The following is a 17,664-nucleotide window of genomic DNA, read 5'->3' on the forward strand; positions in this document are numbered from 1 at the left end:
TTCTTTGAAGACCAGGACACTGCTTGATCTCCAAGATACGCATTGGTGGAAACGTAATCGTCTGTGTCACCCGCCCAATCTGTGTCAGAAAATGCACGAAGAACAAGAGCATTGTTGGAGGGTAAGAAAATACCATGGGTTATAGTGCCAGACAGATAACAAAGTACTCTTTTGGCCGCTTGCCAGTGATCAGTGGTCGATCGATGCATGAACTGAGACAGTCTGTTGACATCATAGGAGATGTCCGGCCTGGTGAAAGCAAGATACTGAAGACTCCCCACTACCATTCGAAACTGAGAAGGATCACTTAAACGAGTACCAGAATAGAGAAGCAGCTTAGGTGATGCAGCCATCGGTGTAGAAACACTCTTTGATAAGATAGTATTTGGAATTGTCAAAAGCTGTAACAGGGGAAGTCCACACATCAGAGAACAAATAGTGAAGTGGTTTTGTAGAGACAATAGAGGTTTGAGCAAAAGATATTTTGTGACTCTTATTAATGTGGCAATCAGAACAAAATAAAGATGTTGAAGAAGAAGTAGCAGCAGGGAGATTAAAAGATGAGATAAGCGAATGTAAAATAGATGGAGAGGGATGACCGAGTCGTGAATGTCACGAAGCTAACGTTGTTTTAGGACTTGAAGAAGCAAAGAGAGCCGTAGGTGGTGGAGTCATGACTGGCCATTCATACAACTCATTCTTGGTTTTGCCTTGAAGAAGAAGTGCCCCCGAACGAAGATCCTTCACCTGAAAGTGAGTAGGGAAAAATGCAACCGACACTTGATTAGCATTACAAAGACGATAAACTGATATGAGGTTCTTATGAAGATCAGGAACATAAAGAACTTTATGCAATCTATATCTCGGGAAAGAGAGGGTAATAAAGTGGAACCAGTTTGCTGAATCGTAAGAGGAGAACCATCGCCTATGATCACATCATCACCACCAGTGTAAGGTTGATGAATAGAGAGATTACCAAGATCGTTGGTCATGTGGTGTGTCGCTCCACTATCCATGACACATGGATCATGACCATACGAGCCTCCAATGGCAAGATTGGCACGAGGCTGCCATGGCGTGAACGGACTGGTAGTGGACAGCGGATAAGCATTGTTGCGATTTTGTAGTTGAGGGCACCGTCTCCCTGAATGACCTTGAACATTACAGAATTGACACTTGCCAAGGTATGGACGTAAGTTACGTTTTTGAGCATTGTTGTGATTAGGCTGCCACGTCTGAGGAGTATTATTGTTGCTGACCTTGGTATTGTGACGTGCAGCATTGTTGAACCGATGGTGATGATTTTTGCGATGAGTAACAACATTGGCGGTGACTGGAAGAGCAGGAGAAGCAACTTTGGCGAGAAGTTTATCTTCATGATTGTGGAGACGCTCATGCACATATGCAATAGACGGTGAAACATCTTTGCTTGCAACTTGATCAACAATGGAACAGTATTCTTCTGGCAAACCATCAAGAATATGCTCAATCTTGTCATCATGTGGAATCGGTGCTTCCAAACTGGCAAAAGTATCAAACTTGGTGGTGAGGCTACGTAGATACTCATCAATAGTGTTGTTACCTTTGTTTAAGACATTAAGTTGATCTTTCAACTGACGGACGTGTCCACGACTTGGTTTAGCATAGATCTCTACAAGAGTGGTCCAGATCTCAGCAGCTGGTAGTCTGAGATAGGGTGATCTGAACACCGAGAGAGATCGGTGGATACACGGACGCCGACCAACTGACCATAGCTCGGAAGGTCTTGACGGAAAACTTGTTGGGGACCATTGCGGCGTCCCAAGATTGCCACGGTCCGTCTTACTCCAGCGCCCGTGGCTGGTGCCGTAGTTCAACCATGTACTTGAGGGCGTGGAATCTGAACAACTCTGGCTGTGGATGTCTGAGCCGGCCGCAAGGTGGTTTGTCTATGACTCGTTGCCTTCGGATACCAATATGAGGCGTCGCAGGTATCATCTATCGGGCAAACAACGAGACATCGGGCAGTATAGATTGACGGATTTTTCCATACCTGGCTACCAAGACTCGCTATACTCGCTGATGTTTAGACCCAAAGACCCTGCAAATTTCAAAAATGACCTGCCACGCCTGATATCGGAGATTAATGATAAAAACGTCGTAAAGATCCTAAACCCGATGCTCCTGCTCTTGGAAATTCTAGGAGGAAACTGCAGCAGGTTAGCTAGCTAGCTAGTTAATATCTTACAAAGATCACTTGACTGAAATGTATATTCAACTGATCTGTATGTTAATTTGTTTCAGCTTGGTGGTTCTGCTCTACAGCATTTGGCGGCGTGAGTTTTTGTTGTGTCGTAACTCAGGTATGCCTTTATTTACACTCTTCATGATGTGATGATATTGGCATTGTATCATTCTAGTCATATTCTTGTTTAGGTGCTTCCCATTGGCATTGACTACTATGGTGAAGAAGAACCATCTCTTCAACTGATATGTATGTTAATTTGTTTCAGCTTGTTCATTCTGCTCCATCAGCATCTGGCGTGAGTTCTTGTGGTATCGTAACTCAGGTATGCCTTTTGTTGACACTCTTCATGATCTGATGGTACTGGTAAAATGCATTGTATCAGTCTAGTCATATTCTTGTTTAGGTGCTTCCCATTGGCATCGACTATTATGGTGAAGAAGAACCATCTCTTCAACTGATCTGTATGTTAATTTGTTTCAGATTGTTGGTTCTGCTCCATCAGCATCTGGCGGCGTGAGTTCTTGTGGTGTCGTAACTCAGGTATGCCTTTTATTTACACTCTTCATGATCTGATGATACTGGCATTGTATCAATCTAGTCATATTCTTGTTTAGGTGCTTCCCATTGGTATTGACTACTATGGTGAAGAAGAACCATCTCTTCAACTGATCTGTATGTTAATTTGTTTCAGCTTGTTGGTTCTGTTCCATCAGCATCTGGCGGCGTGACTCGTGAGTTCTTGTTGTGTCGTAACTCAGGTATGCCTTTTATTGACACCCGCTTAAGATCACAGCTTGAATACATAGAATAATTTTGCCATGTGTGAAAATGCAGTGATGTTTGTTAATTTCGCACTTTGTAATTATTCTCTCTGTGTCTGATTCTGTGAAACCTCTGTACGCTGACAAGTTTGACGGTTTCTAATTAAGTATCTAACGCTTTCCTTGTTCCTTACAGTGCTATGATGCTCCAATACACTTTGCAACCAGACTCGAGAGTGTTGATATGAACCAGGCTCTCAAGAGGAATGAGGAACAGCTGGATCCCTTTCTCTAGTTTCTATTTTTTTTTCTTGCTGATGTAGGAGCATAATATCTCATTAGCTCTCGACTCAAAAGTTGAGCTAAAGGTTAAATGACTCTCAAGGATCATTAAGAATTAGGAAAAGACTTCGAGAACACAAGTCAAATTAGTCAGTGTAAAATCATAATTCCACTGCAAAAAATTTACAAACAAGAGAAGAATCCTCCTGAACAATTTACAAACGAGAGAAGAATCCTCCTCAAAAGCAATGCAATTTATGAGTTTCTTGTTACATAGTTTCATGTCCCACTTAGAATCCGGTAAAGTAACAAAGAGATGTATAATTAAAGAAAAGAAAAAATCTGTTTGTTTCCACGTATTTTTGCTTAATCCCATTTGAAACAACATTCGATTCGAGTTTGCCAACTGCCAGCATAAATCAGGTTAGAAGCAAATAAATTTATGGGGTACGAGTTTAATGTTACAGAACAGTAGCTCACTGCAAGAGCAATGCGACATGAAGCAATTTATAAGTTTAATGTTACACAAGAGTATACTTTAACATGAGATCTTGCACTTGGATGAAACTGAAAATCCAAGAAGCGTCAACAATAGAACCCTTTTGGTTTGCAATACATGGCATCCTCCACCACAGCTTCCGCAGCATCCACTAGCACAACTTCAAGGCATTCAGACTCCCCAGTAAATTTCTTCAAGTGTTCCAACTCTTTAGCAGATCCTCCATAACCAAGAACGCGCAACACCTTCACTTGGAGGGGACGCATGGTCACATCGCCTGTGTAGCTATCCATCCCCTGGAGAAGCATGTGTAAGAAGATCAACCACTAAGTCCCTATCTCTGACTCTCTTTATATATATACTATTCGTTCATGGGTTTTGCTAATGATATATATACCTGGATGATTACAGTTTCAAGCTTCGGAGACTGTTCAAGCAGATATGGCAGCAGTTTCCAACCGCTTTTATTCTTGCTCCCGAAAGACAAACTTACCAGATTGTTGAACAGTGGTAGAAGTAGTCCATGTCTAACACATCGAGAAATCACCTGAAACACACGCACACTTGAAGAATATCCAAGCTCATTAAATATTGCAAAGAAAGATTTTGCGAAGACTTACATCAACAGAATCGGGAGAAAGATGCAGCGTCTCCACGTTGCTTATCCCCATAATGAGACCCGTTAGATCCGGCCTCTTGATTGTTTTAGTACATTGAATATCTAACCTAGCTTCGACTAGAGAAGCCAAGTTAACTTGTGGATAATCAGACAAGGCATAATGGGAGTAGTGCAGGAAGAGTAGATTTGGGGCGTCAATTGACATAAAACTCATAGATTCAATATCAAATTCGTCGTACTGAACTAATAGTCTCTTGATGGTCTGACTCGATATGCGGTATGGCCATCCTTCAAACCCGTCGTGATACACATATAACTCCTCGAGCACTGGACAGCCAGGAAGAAGTACAAAGCACATATCGTCAGGTCGAATCACGACTGATTCTAGGATGAGAATCTTCAGCGCTGGGAGAGACACATTTGGAGGAATTTCTCCAAAACAAACTTGTGTTCCCAGTCTCAGTTTAACCAGCGTCTTGCTCGTGAAGAGCTCAGGAGGTAGCAAGACTTGAAAGCTAGTCTTTATACTTAGATCCATCTGAAAAACACCACGAGCTAAGGCATTACATACCCAGCGGACCACATGAGCCAACTTGCTGTCACCGTCGTGAATGTGGCATTTTAGAGAGAATTTCTTGATAGACGAACCGCATTGCAAAGCGAGTGTTCTATCAACGAAATCCCTGAAGCTCTCCCGCATCACCCCCCCCCCCCCCCCCTCTCTTCTTCATCCTCTTCCGGTTGCAGCAAGTCAGAATCATCAAAATCGAGATTATGCACCAATGCAAACACATTCCTCCACTTTTTCGAGAGAAGAGATGTTGAAGCAGCCAGTTTGGTCGGAAATGAGGACAAGATGGCGCCCAGAACCTCTTGAGGGAGCCAGCTGATTGCATCATCGGAGCCAGTATCCAGCTTTTTGGTATCCATAGAGAGACAGAAGCAATCTCTTCCTTAAAAGTAAGTGCCTGAAACATGAAGTCAGCTCAGAGTGAAGATTTAAGGGAAGATTCAGAGTGAAGGTTACATAAGCTAAAAGGTTCACACATTTTCCCGTTTTGAATTGAATTAAGGGAAGATTTTTCTGAGATCGAATAGCACCAGAAAGCTCCAAAATTGTCTGAATGTTATAAAAAATAACCCAAAGAGATAACAAAGAAGAGAGAAGTTCCACAAACCATAAGATCCAGTACTATTCATTAATTACAAAGATTTGAGCACACACAACAACTACGCGATGAAGCTCAAGTTTAACAAGGTTAAAGGTTCGAACCTTGTTATCCTTTTTTAAAAAATTGAATTAAGGGAAGGTACTCGAGTAACACGAGAAAGCCGATTAGTAGTAAAGTACACCCAATTCATCAAACTTATGTCTATATATAAACAGATGGAAGCTCAAAAGAACAACAACACTTTGAGCCCTTCCCTTGTAGGAGAACAGAGATCAGAGAAAATCCACACATCCCAAAATTGCAATTAAACAGTGTCGTTCTACAAAACTAAAAACAAAACAAAAAGCAAAGCTTCAACCTTTTCCTTTTTCGATTGAACTGAAGATTCTAGCTTTCTCCCCAAGGGTTATTAAGAGCAAGTTGCTTTTCTTTCTGCTTTCCGTGAGATCACACAGGATCTGGCAACCTCTTCTTTTTTCTGTTTTGTAATTGGATCAGAAATGTGTAAGCCTCGCCCAACCCGTTAGGGTTTTTTAAATGAATATTAACTTTTGGAAAATTACATAGAAAAATGAGTGTTTTTAAAAATGCCTCTATATTTAATTTTACCCTTAAAATGTCAGTTATTGATTTTATTGTTTTTTAACCTATAATTCAATGGTGTATTGCCGAGAACGTTATGGTGATTTTTGTTTTTTTTTATTAATTACCGAGGTTATAGAATGTAGAATAAAAAGTGCATATTTAGGTGGCTTTTAAAACTGAACCCGGTAACAACCGGCACATAGTGCGGATAAATCAGTTCAAATAAAATTATTATTTGGGATTTGATATTTGTTTGTATAAAATAAAATATGTAAATAATTCTTTTTTTTGTTTTATTCAAATTTACGTTTATTTTATATAAAAATATGTTTCATCCGTGAAATATTGAAAAGTAAATAATAATTTTAAAGCAGTGAAAAAATTTGTATGAAATTTATTTAATAAAACATGAATAATTATTAAAATTTTAAAAGAAATTAAATTGTTTTTTTAAGAAATATAATATAGTTTCAAATTAAATGACTACAAATAGTTTACTTACTTAATAAATTTTTATTTAAGTCTGTAATGGCATAGATGTAATTAGAATTAATTAATAGGATTTATTTGCTAAAATATGTTTTGGGCTCTCTGGCGACGACACATCATCATTTTTTCAAGAGTGCTTGTTTATTAATATATAGGAGATATGATGGTTGAGATTAGTCCCGGGCATTCAAATATTCGATATGGTTCTGGATATATCCATTCGGTTCCAGGTATTTCAGATATAGGAGTTTATGATCTATTCGATTTCTGTTATTTTCGGTTCGGTTCCGGATATCCGAAATAGTACAAATTTTAAAAAACTATTAAAATTTAAATAAATTTTAACATATATGTCTAAACTTTTAGGATATTTTGATTATTGAAAATATTTTGCTATTTGGTGTACATATATATGAATTAGTTCCTTCTGGTTTTGGGTTTTAGTTTAATTTTTACGCCCTTATTTAGGTCAAAATGTATTAAGTTGTTAGAATATCAATGTGGTGTAGTGGTTGTGTTCGGGTAGTATTGTGTTCGAATCTCCGCAAATGCATATTTTTAAAATTGGTTTGGTTTTATTTGGGTAACTGAATGGTTATCGGTTCGGGTAGTAACCGATATTCATGGAGATCTGAAACACTATCCATTCGGTTATTTTCCCCTAACCGAACCAGAACCAGAACCGATTCGGTATCGGTATAGGTTTGGTTAATGTGCCCAGGACTAGTTGAGATTGCACGATTGAGAACACGATCTAATGACTCTACTAGGCCTGCCTATGAAGCTCTAGCTAGCTAGATTTTGTTTTTTTACTACTAATGTATAACCAATTTGCACATTCCTACATTAAAGTAACTTGAAAAACTATTACAAATTAAACTTGAAACAATATTATTTCAAGTTTTGTTGTCATAATTACCACTACTAGTTTAAGGATTAAAAGTTACTACCAAAAATTTTGGTTTTCAATTATTACAACTTAAAGTTCTATTTTTTATGAATAATGGGGTAATCCATAAAATGACATATATATATAAAATAATTCTAATTCAAACCTAAAATTTCAGTTATTGATTTTCTATTGACAAGTAATCTTGCCGTTAATTTGATATTGTTCTGGTTTTTATTTTCAATGAAATATGAATATGTAACGTCAATAAACCGGAGCTACAAACATACTTCGATCGAGCAGTCAAATTGTTGATGTACAACAGTTGCTTCATAAACATAGCATAAGTTATATAATAGCAAAGTTCAACATAAGATAAAGTTCTGTTTTTTTTTTTGGACAAAAGATAAAGTACTCTGTTAATTGAGTTTTTACGCGAAAGCTTCCAGATAATAAACAGACAACAGCATCTCACAGCTTCCTCATGAGTAGAAAGAGCCTCTGGTCGAGTTCAAAGTGAGAAATGTGAGCCGGATCTCCCTGTAGCAACATCAGGAGCCCGCCGAACGAAACATATAGCTCTCTGGAAACATGCACATAATTTCAAGAAAGAAAGCAAAACATGATGGTTAGCTGATCTATAAGTTAAACTGGATCTATTTGGGAAAAGACTGATTAAAAACGTTCGATTATGTTGGTCAAATGTATATGGGATTCTTACGCTTTTGGAGTTTTGCCGTCACGCTCAGAGATCTTGTAAAGCTTCCCGTGCATAATGTATTCATACTTATCCGCAAGTGTTTTCTTTGCTCCCTGTAATGGAGCGAGACGGAAACTAAATCATATGAACAAACATTCTTGTTTTTCAAAGATTCAAGACACTAAAGTCTTGCTCAAGTTCATTCATATATATAGTCTTATTCCTATCTCCTGAATCAAGCCAGTGAATAGTTAGCATTTAAAGGTTATGTATGACCCAACCAAATCCTAAGATAGAGTATGTAAATGCAATATACACACAAAGATGAAGCAGACAAAAAGTAGTAGAGATCATTACCGGAGTAAAATATCCGGTATCAGGAGTGCCATCGAGATTGAGAGTGGGAGCCATAGCGAGAGTGAACTTATCACCAACAGCCAGTGGATAAACCTCAGTGTTAACATCTAAATGCATAAACATTTCCAAGTTGTGGCTCCTAGCTTCCACACGCGTAACTGTCACCACAAAACAACACACACACAGGGACACAATCAATTTGAAGACAGAACAAAAAAAAAACTTAAGGGAGGCTTTAAAAACTAATAAAGTTGAGGTTTTTTCCAAAGAAACTTGGATTTCGATTTCTTTCAAACATAAAACAAAACTACGATTCACATATCAGAAACTCAATTTAAGCCATAACAAGCATTACAGATCGTGACTGAGGAGGTTATTCAAAACAAAACAAAAAAAAAAGTAAATACCTTTATCGAACTTTTTGCCATCAGGGTCTAGCTTATCGACCACGAAGATATCCTCGAACATGATAACATTGCTCGCCATCTACAAACACGATTATCAAAAACCCTAAACACTCTTAATTACGATTCGAGTAGCAAAGAACAACAATATGCGAATATGAAGAAATCGAGAATCTGAATTACCTTAGAAGGAGATGGAAAAGACGAATTCTTCAACTGCTCCGGAGTCCGGAGGCTCGAGACGCAGAGAGAGGAGTGGCTGCTGCAGGGAATTACCTTAAAATTACGTTTTTATGTTATCAATTTATTTACATATATGATCCCTATAGTTTTGTAATTCTTTTAGATATTCCTTGTATATTTTGCGTCTTACATATGCTGCCTGTAGTTTAATTTATTATAAATTGGGTCCTTTTAATAGACATGAGCTGCTTTATAGTTTATGGGAAGTTTATAGGGCAGACGGTCTATTTTCCCATGAGAACTATCGTATCGAACTAGATAGAGTCCGTTCTTTACCCTCGGTCTATTTTTCCCCGAAATAAAAGTTCGAAACCAATTTTCCCCGAATCGAAAGTTCGAAAGCTATATCTCCACAGTTTAATTCTATTTCATCAATTAACCCATATATCGGTTTACTATTTACTTAACCGATTAGAAGAAAACTAAACCCAAAATAAACCCGATTTTGATCCGTTAAACTTCGATTCACTATCCAAAAATCTCTAAAACTAAAAATCCCCAAATTTGCGAAGAACCCTAGATCAAAGTTTAATTCTTTGCTTAAATTTCTTTGGGAAAACAGCTTCAATGGCGATTGTCCTAGCAGATGCAGACTTCGGAGGAGATTTCGATGAAGAAGCACATGACAGAGATGAATTTCACATCGACCAGTTGGTGAATGAGTTCGTCGATGAACCACTATACCGCCAGATGTGTATCCGGAGAGTGATACCAATGAAAACGGTGACGGTACAGAGCCAGTTCATACACATATCAGGCGCGGTGATGGGCATTTGTACGATAAGCAGACATTCTTCAGTGGAGTTGCTTTCAAAGAAGCAGTGACGGACTATGTTCTCAGAACTGGAAACAATTTGAAGCAATACATGTATGATAAAGATAAAATTGGCTTTATGTGTGTTGGTTGTAATGGAGATGATGGTTCACGGTGTGAGTGGAAGGTGTATGCCGCAATTCTGCCAAGTGATAACATGTGGAGGATTAGAAAGTTTAATGATAAGCATAGTTTTATCCCTAATGGAGAATGTGAGATGTTCAAGGTTCCACATATAGCTAGGTTAATTCTTGATAAGATTAGAGATAATTCTGAGTACTTCATGCCAATGAAAATGGAAGAAATCATAAAGGAAAGGTGGAAGATTAGTGTCACTAGGCATCAATGTCAGGCGGCTAGAAAGAAGGCACTAATTTGAATTGATAAGGAGTATGATGAACAGTTTGCTAGATTAAGAGATTATGCTGCTGAGATATTAGAATCTAACAAGGATTCACATGTAGAGGTTGAATGTGTGACTGATGATGGAGGGAAAGACATGTTCAATAGGTTTTATGTTTGTTTTGACAACATAAGAAGAACATGGAAAGAGACTTGTAGGCCTTTAATAGGAATGGATGGTTGCTTCCTAAAGAATAAGGTCAAGGGACAGCTTTTGGTAGCTTTAGGTAGAGATGCTAACAATGGTATTTATCCAATAGCATGGGGGGTTGTAAAAGTTGAGAACACCGACAATTGGGTTTGGTTTATGAAGTTGCTGAAGACTGACCTTGGACTAAATGATGGTGACGGCTTCATTATGGTCTCTGATAGGCAAAAGGTAAATTATTATTATCATGGTTTGTAACTGATATTGATTGTGTATTTTTTATGGTACCTTTAAATGATTATTCTTATTTTGTAGGGATTGATCAAAGCTGTTCAGCTGGAATTACCAAAGATGGAGCATCGAATGTGTGTACAACACATCTACGGGAACTTGAAGAAGCATCATGGAAATAAAACTCAGATGAAGCCACTTTTGTGGGATTTGGCTTGGTCTTACAATGAGACGGATTATAAGCGGCACTTGGAGAGGATCTACTGTTATGATATTGGTGTATACAATGATGTCATGAGGACAAATCCAAAAAGCTGGTGTAGGGCATTCCACAAGATTGGAAGTTATTGTGAAGATGTTGATAATAACCCCACAGAGTCTTTTAACAGCTCCATTAACAAGGCAAGGGAGAAACCATTTATTGCTATGCTAGAGACAATCAGACGACTTGCGATGATGAGGATTGCCAGAAGGTCTACAGAATCTTATTCTCACACAGGTAATTTCAATGATTTTTAGTATTATCAGTGGTTTGATTGTTTCTCACACAGGTCTCGTTTTAAACAATAATGATTGCATTGTTTGTTTGCAGGGATCTGCACTCCATATGTTGCATTGTTTCTAGCTAAAGAGCATAAGTATGCGTGTGAGTCGAAGGTTTATTCAAGCACAAAAGGAAGATATGAAGTACATCATGGTTTAGATAAACATAGAGTCTGCCTTAAGAAGATGGTTTGTTCCTGCATGAAGTGGCAGATATGTGGCATCCCATGTGAACATGCCTATACAGTCAGCATCGAGAAAACACTTGTAGCCGAGAACTATGTCTGTCAATGGTTCAGAACAGCTATGTGGAGAAGAAACTACACCGAAGGCCTGGTTCCACAGAGAGGTCCAAGGTTTTGGCCTGAGACAAATGCTCCTAATGTGTGTATACCAGATGATGAAGATCAAGATAAAGGTAAGAAGAAAAAGCCTGACAAAAAGAGGAAGAAGGGTGCCAATGAGTCGCCAACTAAGAAGAAACCAAAGGAGAAGAAAAGAATCATGCATTGTGGCATTTGTGGAGAAGCGAATCATAATTCTAGGTTCCACAAGAAAGAGTTTGCCAAGGTGAATGTATTTTCATTTTCATGGTTTCAGTTTATAGAGTTTGTTTTGGTTTACTAATGTTACAATGTTTTAATTTTTTTTTGCAGCCAAGTCAAGGGGAACCAAGTGAAGGTTCACTCACTCAAGCTTAATCAAGTAGCTAAGTAGAAATAGGGTTCTAATTTTGTGGTTGCCTTAATGTATTTTCGACCACATAGACTTGTAATTTCCTATGTCTTTTTTCTTTTGTCTCTTCTTAAAACTTGCTAGTGATGTATTTTGGTGAATGTTTTATGAACGGCTATGATCAATATCATAATTCTGAAATTTAACTTCTCATTCTCATTACCACAATAGCAAAACAAACTAACAACATTTGTCTTCATAGCAACAACAAACTAACAACAACACTGAATCTCTTGTTCAACCTAGTAGCTTACTGAGACCAATCATGATCATACATAAGAATACTATGATAAGCATCATTCTCTTATTGCTTGATTTGGCTTCATCCAAAGCATCTTCAACCTTCTCAAATATCTCCTTCTCCATCTTCTCATAAACCATCTTTTCCAACTCAAATCTCTCTGTTTTGATATCTTTCAGCTGCTTCTCAAGTTCAACAGTCTTTGCATCTAATGTATCTATCTCATTGACAAAAGCTTCATCAACCCATTTAAATGTGTGTTCATCGTTTCTAAGCTGCAACAACCCAAATGTTATACACAAAATTAGAAAAACAAATCAAATGTTATACACAAAATTAGAAAAAACAGTTACCTTATTGGCTACTGCAAACCCACACCGATAATATCTCCGGTACGGATTCGAATCGGACTTCGATGTCAAAGCCATGATTCCTTCCCCACACTAACATCTCTTTGGCACACCGATAACCCTTCCTCTTGCACGGAAACTTGATTCAGTGGAATTTGTTGACACATTACTCATTGTGATACTCGAACTCGTGAAAGAAGAAGCAAATTCAAGAAGAAGAAGCAAATTCAATAAGAAGAATCGATTATGCAAGAAGTGAAAATTGATTTTAGGTTTTGATTCTGGGTTTTATGATAAACGGGGGTAGGTGGAGGAATTTGGTTCAACAATTGGTTTATTTTTGGGACATATATGGTTTGGTCTCTGGTTTAGACATTATACCGCTATAATCCAGAATCGGGGAGATATAGCTTTCGAACTTTCGACTCGGGGGGAAATTGGTTTCGAACTTTTATTTCGGAGAAAAATAGACCGAGAGTAAAGAACGGGCTCTATCTGGTTCGATACGATAGTTCCCATGGGGAAATAGACCGTCTGCCCGAAGTTTATAGTATAACTTTAAAAAAAAATCTAAAATTTTGCCATATCTATTGGTCAATCTTGTTGTAGTTTTCAACAATATCAAAAGTCAAATCTAGACGGAGTTTAAATAAGCTAGAGTGTTTACTTATCGATATTTATTCCAAAAGTATCTTAAATTATCTCTTTTTATAATTTTTTAAATACCTAAAATTTCATAACTTTTTTCCAATGAATATGCTCTTCTATCTAATGGGTGCATCTATTTCCTCTCTAAATTTTAAAATCCTAAACTGAAATGTAGTAAAGACAACACTATTCATCTTTGTACAAATATAAACTTCTCCTTAATTTTTAAAAATATTTAACAAAAGATGTTATTGAGACTTAGTTAAAAGTAAAGACTTCATTAAGAGTACTAGGTTTGAACCCCCAGTACACGCAGGGCGAATTATAATTATGTTTTTAAAATTTGGGTACTAATTAAGTATAAATATATATATATATATTTTTATATGTGTAGTTTGACTAAAGAGCCAAAATGGTATAGCAGTATATTTTTTAAAAGATTTTATAGTATGTAGAGTTTAATATATAAACATTATATTTTTTTATTATAATATGTATAAATTATGTAATATATTATTGTAATTTTGTAATTATAAATTAGTAGTGTGATATGGAATTTTAATTTTTATTTATTCCACTAATTTGAATAGTGGTATTTAACTTACAATTCATCTCGTAGTTGGAAGTCAATCTTGGCTTATTGACCTCAATTTCTATCTCACTAACATTGACAACTTGTCCCACAGTAGAATTTTGAATAAGTTAATAAACTATTATTAAAAAAATCAAATATGATGTATAAGAAGATTCTTTACCGATTAACATGTTTGCATTAAGTAAGAAACCCAATCAAAACATCTTTGAAAGTAGTAAGAGTTAGGTGGGGGTCATCAGACAGAGGATCGATCTTCGTTACAATGGTTTGAGTCAAGAAACCCATTTTGTTAACATAAGCAACTGGTCTCAATTGATGTCAGTCCAAAGTTTTGAACGCTTCTCCATTCTCCTGGATCCATATGCCTTTGAAAACTAATAATACAATTCTTCTTGATAGTAGTATATATCTTTGTCCCTACGAAAGTATGAAGTTATTAGCGAGGTTAGTTACGATATCAAATCATATGTTTGTTGTTGGATAAATTAGACTGTAACTTACTTGTTCATCAGCGAGGATCACGTCAAAAGTCTCACCAAACCTGGTTGTGTTGTGTATGTTTTCCAGGTTTGCTGGACTCGGAACTTGCACTCGCCAAGACGTCTTGTACGGCTTGACAGCATTGAGAAAAGTAACTGCTTGCGCTGTTAATCTTGAAGGAATGAAGATGGTGTTTGGTTGAGTAATGAGGTATAGTATTAGTCTATTTATAATATATTAGCTAAACCTAGAGTATCAAATGGCTTGTTTGGTGCAAATCTTGGATGGCAATTATTTATCCAATATTTTGAAGATTTGATCATAAGAATACAGTTATGATTGCTAATAATTGAAGCTTTTTGGTAATTATCGTGAAAGATGCTTTTATTTAGGGATAATTATAGAGTAAATATGGTTATTAGTTATGATTTTGCAATTTATATTTATGTTGTTTTAAAAACTATTATGTGATATTAGTGACAATTTAAGGAGTAGTTTTTTGGTATGTATGTTAGCTATTGGTAGCTAACTTTATGGCATTTAATATGCAAATGACGTGATATTAGGAAAATTACAATCTCTAATTTTTAGGTGATTTGATTGTTATGTTTTGCAAGAGCCCGGTACGTATCAAAAACAGAGTCCAATAAATAATTAAAGGGCCAACAAACGATTGAAACATAAAACAGAGTCCAATAAACTGAGATCCGATACAATTGGGTCGGGTTTAATAAAAATATGCAGACCTATAATTAGATCTGTGATTATATTTTATTATTTTTATTTGGACCAAATTATCCGGGCGAATTTCAATTAAGACTCTCCTTAATGCTTAATTCAGTGGTAATTTTAGTAAATAGGCTAGATATTTTGGATATTTTTTATTTGTATTTCTCTTTTAATTATAAGAAAATTAATGTATTATGGTATTAAAGTTTTCAAAATTGTAAAAGGTCGACTCAAAATTAGATTTAGTGTTTTCATATATTTGACAAGAACGACAGACGCATCACAAAAAAAAGAGCTAAACAAATTTTGTTTTCTAATTCCGATTGATTTTCTGAATTTTCTACTATTCCTTTAGTGCAGAGCAAACCAGGTTTGTATTCTCTTAAGAAGTGAGGTTGCGCAAATCAACCACGAGCTTTCAGTCCTCGTAGATGAGGTTTACTATTATTTTTGTTTTGACAGCGTTTTGACAGCTTGTATACTTTTTTATAATAATTATATTATTACTATTTTAAATGTTAATTTTATTTTGGATTTTGTCGTAGAGACAACAGATTGGAAGTTCAAATCCGCAATATATATTTTTAGTGGTCTAAGTTTCATGAACACTAACAAAAAAATATGCTGGTAAGAATATTTTAAATTTTAGTAATCGTATCTAATTTTAAGAAATTTATTATTAATACTGAAATATATATTTCTTTTGTTTGTGGCAGAGGGGAACAATGAAGAGAATATCTATCTCCTAGAATCAAAATTGCAGAAGAATAAAAACCTAGACAAAAAAAAAAAGATAGACAGTAATTTTTTTTTTATGTTTTCAGTTTATTTACAAATATGATCCATATAGTTTTGTATTTCTTGTATATATTACATGTATATTTTGCGTCTTACATATGCTGCTTGTAGTTTTATTTATTATAATTGGGTCTTTTTAATAGAGATGCTTTCTATAACCTAAAAAAAAATAAAAACTAAAGTTTGCAATTATCGATTGGTTAATCTTGTTCTAGTTTTTGACAATCTTAATAGACAAATAACTGAAAAGTCAAAATAAACTAACATGTATTTGTTGTTCATAAGGACTGCCATTTAAATGTCAATCACAAACATTTTACCGAAACATGTGATCATGCCATATTTTGAAAAATGAAAGCATGCATCATGCCATTACAACAATTTAGGTTTAAAAAAAATAAAAGATAAGAGAGAATAACTAATTATCGATGACAAGGCGGCACCAAAGAGTTATATGTATAAACCTAATTAATAGATATCCGAAGCCGATCAAGGAGATTCAAGCTACTTAATTATTACTTGACAAGTTGAAAACACACATCGGTTCTCATTTTACAATTTGGTTAGCAAAACTGTAAAAAGTCATCAAAGTCTCACTATGAATGGATCACCGGACATTGGTTAGTCGATCTCATTGATAGTTTTAAAAAAAGAGGGTCATAACTCATAAGCCGATTGAAACTTCGATATATATCCTGATTCCTGATAATATATATATATATATATATATATATATGTCTATAAATTACAAAGGAGCAAACAAAATATATATATATATATATATGTCTATAAATTACAAAGGAGCAAACAAAAGAAACATATATATATATATATATATATTGAATTGAATATTCTCCTTTCTTATTTTGTATCGTCCCTTATACATTTGAATATTCTCATTCCTAATTATTTTGTTATCTCGAGTCATGCTCATGGACCATAAGGTCCATAACAGTGACAATGGACGCCCCCCTGATGACTCTCGCAGCGTCCAGAGCAAGACGTTGGATAGACGCTTTCACATGTGGTTTTACATGCGTCGTTTACACATGGAGCTAGTGTCGTACCTGGTGGCCCTTCACCTATGAAACTGAGACATGCTGATGCTGCTGCGTTGCTCTCTACATTATTAGAATAATACAAAAAATTTGTAGTTTAAATTTTCTTAACGATTTGATAACTCCCCTATATATATTTATGAAGTATGAACCATTTGTCCATTTCTATTAATAGTATAGTTATTGTGTGAGAAATGTATAACTTACCAGTTATCATGAATACGAGTAGAATTAATATGACGACATTGAGTACTTTGGCCATCTAATTATGATTTCTTTAGTACCAGTTTTTTCTATTGTTTTTTTCCCTTTATATTTAGTGAGATCAATCCATTACACTTGAAATTTATTTATATTGATGTTTGGTTTTTAAGTTAAACATTGTATCTTGCGAATTAGATCACAAACATATCTACTATACGTGCATGGATTTTACGTGATATATGTTGCACAAGGAAAGATAATACGCAAATTAAACGCAAATTAAGGATCATGATCAAAGCAAGAGCAAAATACTCACGAGTAATTAAATGACGAATGACGTATTCTAACTTCCTTTGTTTTTGTATTCGCCTCCCAAACATCATGATCAGCAGTAAGAATGAATCGTGGGGTGTTCATTTTGTTTTACTAAATATTCATGAGAAGCATATATGAGCATGAGA

The 17,664-nt window shown here is 35.8% G+C and overlaps 4 protein-coding genes, 1 long non-coding RNA gene and 1 pseudogene across 6 annotated transcripts; 3 read left to right on the plus strand and 3 right to left on the minus strand.

Annotated features, from left to right (window-relative positions):
* Positions 1 to 1,453: 1,453 nt before the first annotated feature.
* Positions 1,454 to 3,492, plus strand: LOC147925036 (uncharacterized). Its single transcript, XM_087490999.1, has 6 exons — positions 1,454 to 2,198; positions 2,284 to 2,342; positions 2,493 to 2,549; positions 2,708 to 2,767; positions 2,919 to 2,985; positions 3,185 to 3,492. The coding sequence occupies exons 1-5, from the start codon at positions 1,900 to 1,902 to the stop codon at positions 2,960 to 2,962; spliced, it is 519 nt and encodes a 172-aa protein (XP_087347125.1). The 5' UTR covers positions 1,454 to 1,899; the 3' UTR covers positions 2,963 to 2,985; positions 3,185 to 3,492.
* Positions 3,493 to 3,689: 197 nt separating this feature from the next.
* On the minus strand, positions 3,690 to 6,085 carry LOC104749381 (F-box/LRR-repeat protein At3g60040-like). Of its 2 annotated transcripts, XM_019238173.2 has the most exons (4): positions 5,919 to 6,082; positions 4,390 to 5,356; positions 4,167 to 4,316; positions 3,690 to 4,065 (listed from the first exon to the last, which is right to left on the minus strand). In XM_019238173.2, the coding sequence occupies exons 2-4, from the start codon at positions 5,086 to 5,088 to the stop codon at positions 3,856 to 3,858; spliced, it is 1,059 nt and encodes a 352-aa protein (XP_019093718.1). In that variant the 5' UTR covers positions 5,089 to 5,356; positions 5,919 to 6,082; the 3' UTR covers positions 3,690 to 3,855. The 2 variants fall into 2 exon arrangements, with proteins under 2 accessions (XP_019093718.1, XP_019093717.1); XM_019238172.2 differs by having other exon boundaries at positions 4,390 to 6,085.
* A 1,669-nt stretch (positions 6,086 to 7,754) lies between these two features.
* LOC104749380 (DNA-directed RNA polymerases II, IV and V subunit 8B) lies at positions 7,755 to 9,387 on the minus strand. Its single transcript, XM_010470994.3, has 5 exons — positions 9,168 to 9,387; positions 8,988 to 9,066; positions 8,581 to 8,738; positions 8,245 to 8,336; positions 7,755 to 8,106 (listed from the first exon to the last, which is right to left on the minus strand). Exons 2-5 carry the CDS (start codon positions 9,064 to 9,066, stop codon positions 7,995 to 7,997), a joined length of 441 nt encoding a protein of 146 aa, XP_010469296.1. The 5' UTR covers positions 9,168 to 9,387; the 3' UTR covers positions 7,755 to 7,994.
* Positions 9,388 to 9,794: 407 nt separating this feature from the next.
* LOC147925037 (uncharacterized) lies at positions 9,795 to 10,569 on the plus strand (annotated as a pseudogene).
* A 46-nt stretch (positions 10,570 to 10,615) lies between these two features.
* LOC104753256 (uncharacterized) lies at positions 10,616 to 12,066 on the plus strand. Its single transcript, XM_087490776.1, has 4 exons — positions 10,616 to 10,822; positions 10,907 to 11,321; positions 11,415 to 11,935; positions 12,022 to 12,066. The coding sequence occupies exons 1-4, from the start codon at positions 10,616 to 10,618 to the stop codon at positions 12,064 to 12,066; spliced, it is 1,188 nt and encodes a 395-aa protein (XP_087346902.1).
* Positions 12,067 to 16,546: 4,480 nt separating this feature from the next.
* LOC147925038 (uncharacterized) lies at positions 16,547 to 17,384 on the minus strand. The gene is made up of 3 exons (XR_015585470.1): positions 17,207 to 17,384; positions 16,703 to 17,062; positions 16,547 to 16,643 (listed from the first exon to the last, which is right to left on the minus strand). It is a non-coding gene; the product is annotated as an uncharacterized LOC147925038 (long non-coding RNA).
* Positions 17,385 to 17,664: the final 280 nt, after the last annotated feature.

Source organism: Camelina sativa, chromosome 16 (genome assembly GCF_030686135.1).
Source record: "Camelina sativa cultivar CO46 ecotype springtype chromosome 16, ASM3068613v1".
Lineage (NCBI taxonomy): Eukaryota > Viridiplantae > Streptophyta > Magnoliopsida > Brassicales > Brassicaceae > Camelina > Camelina sativa.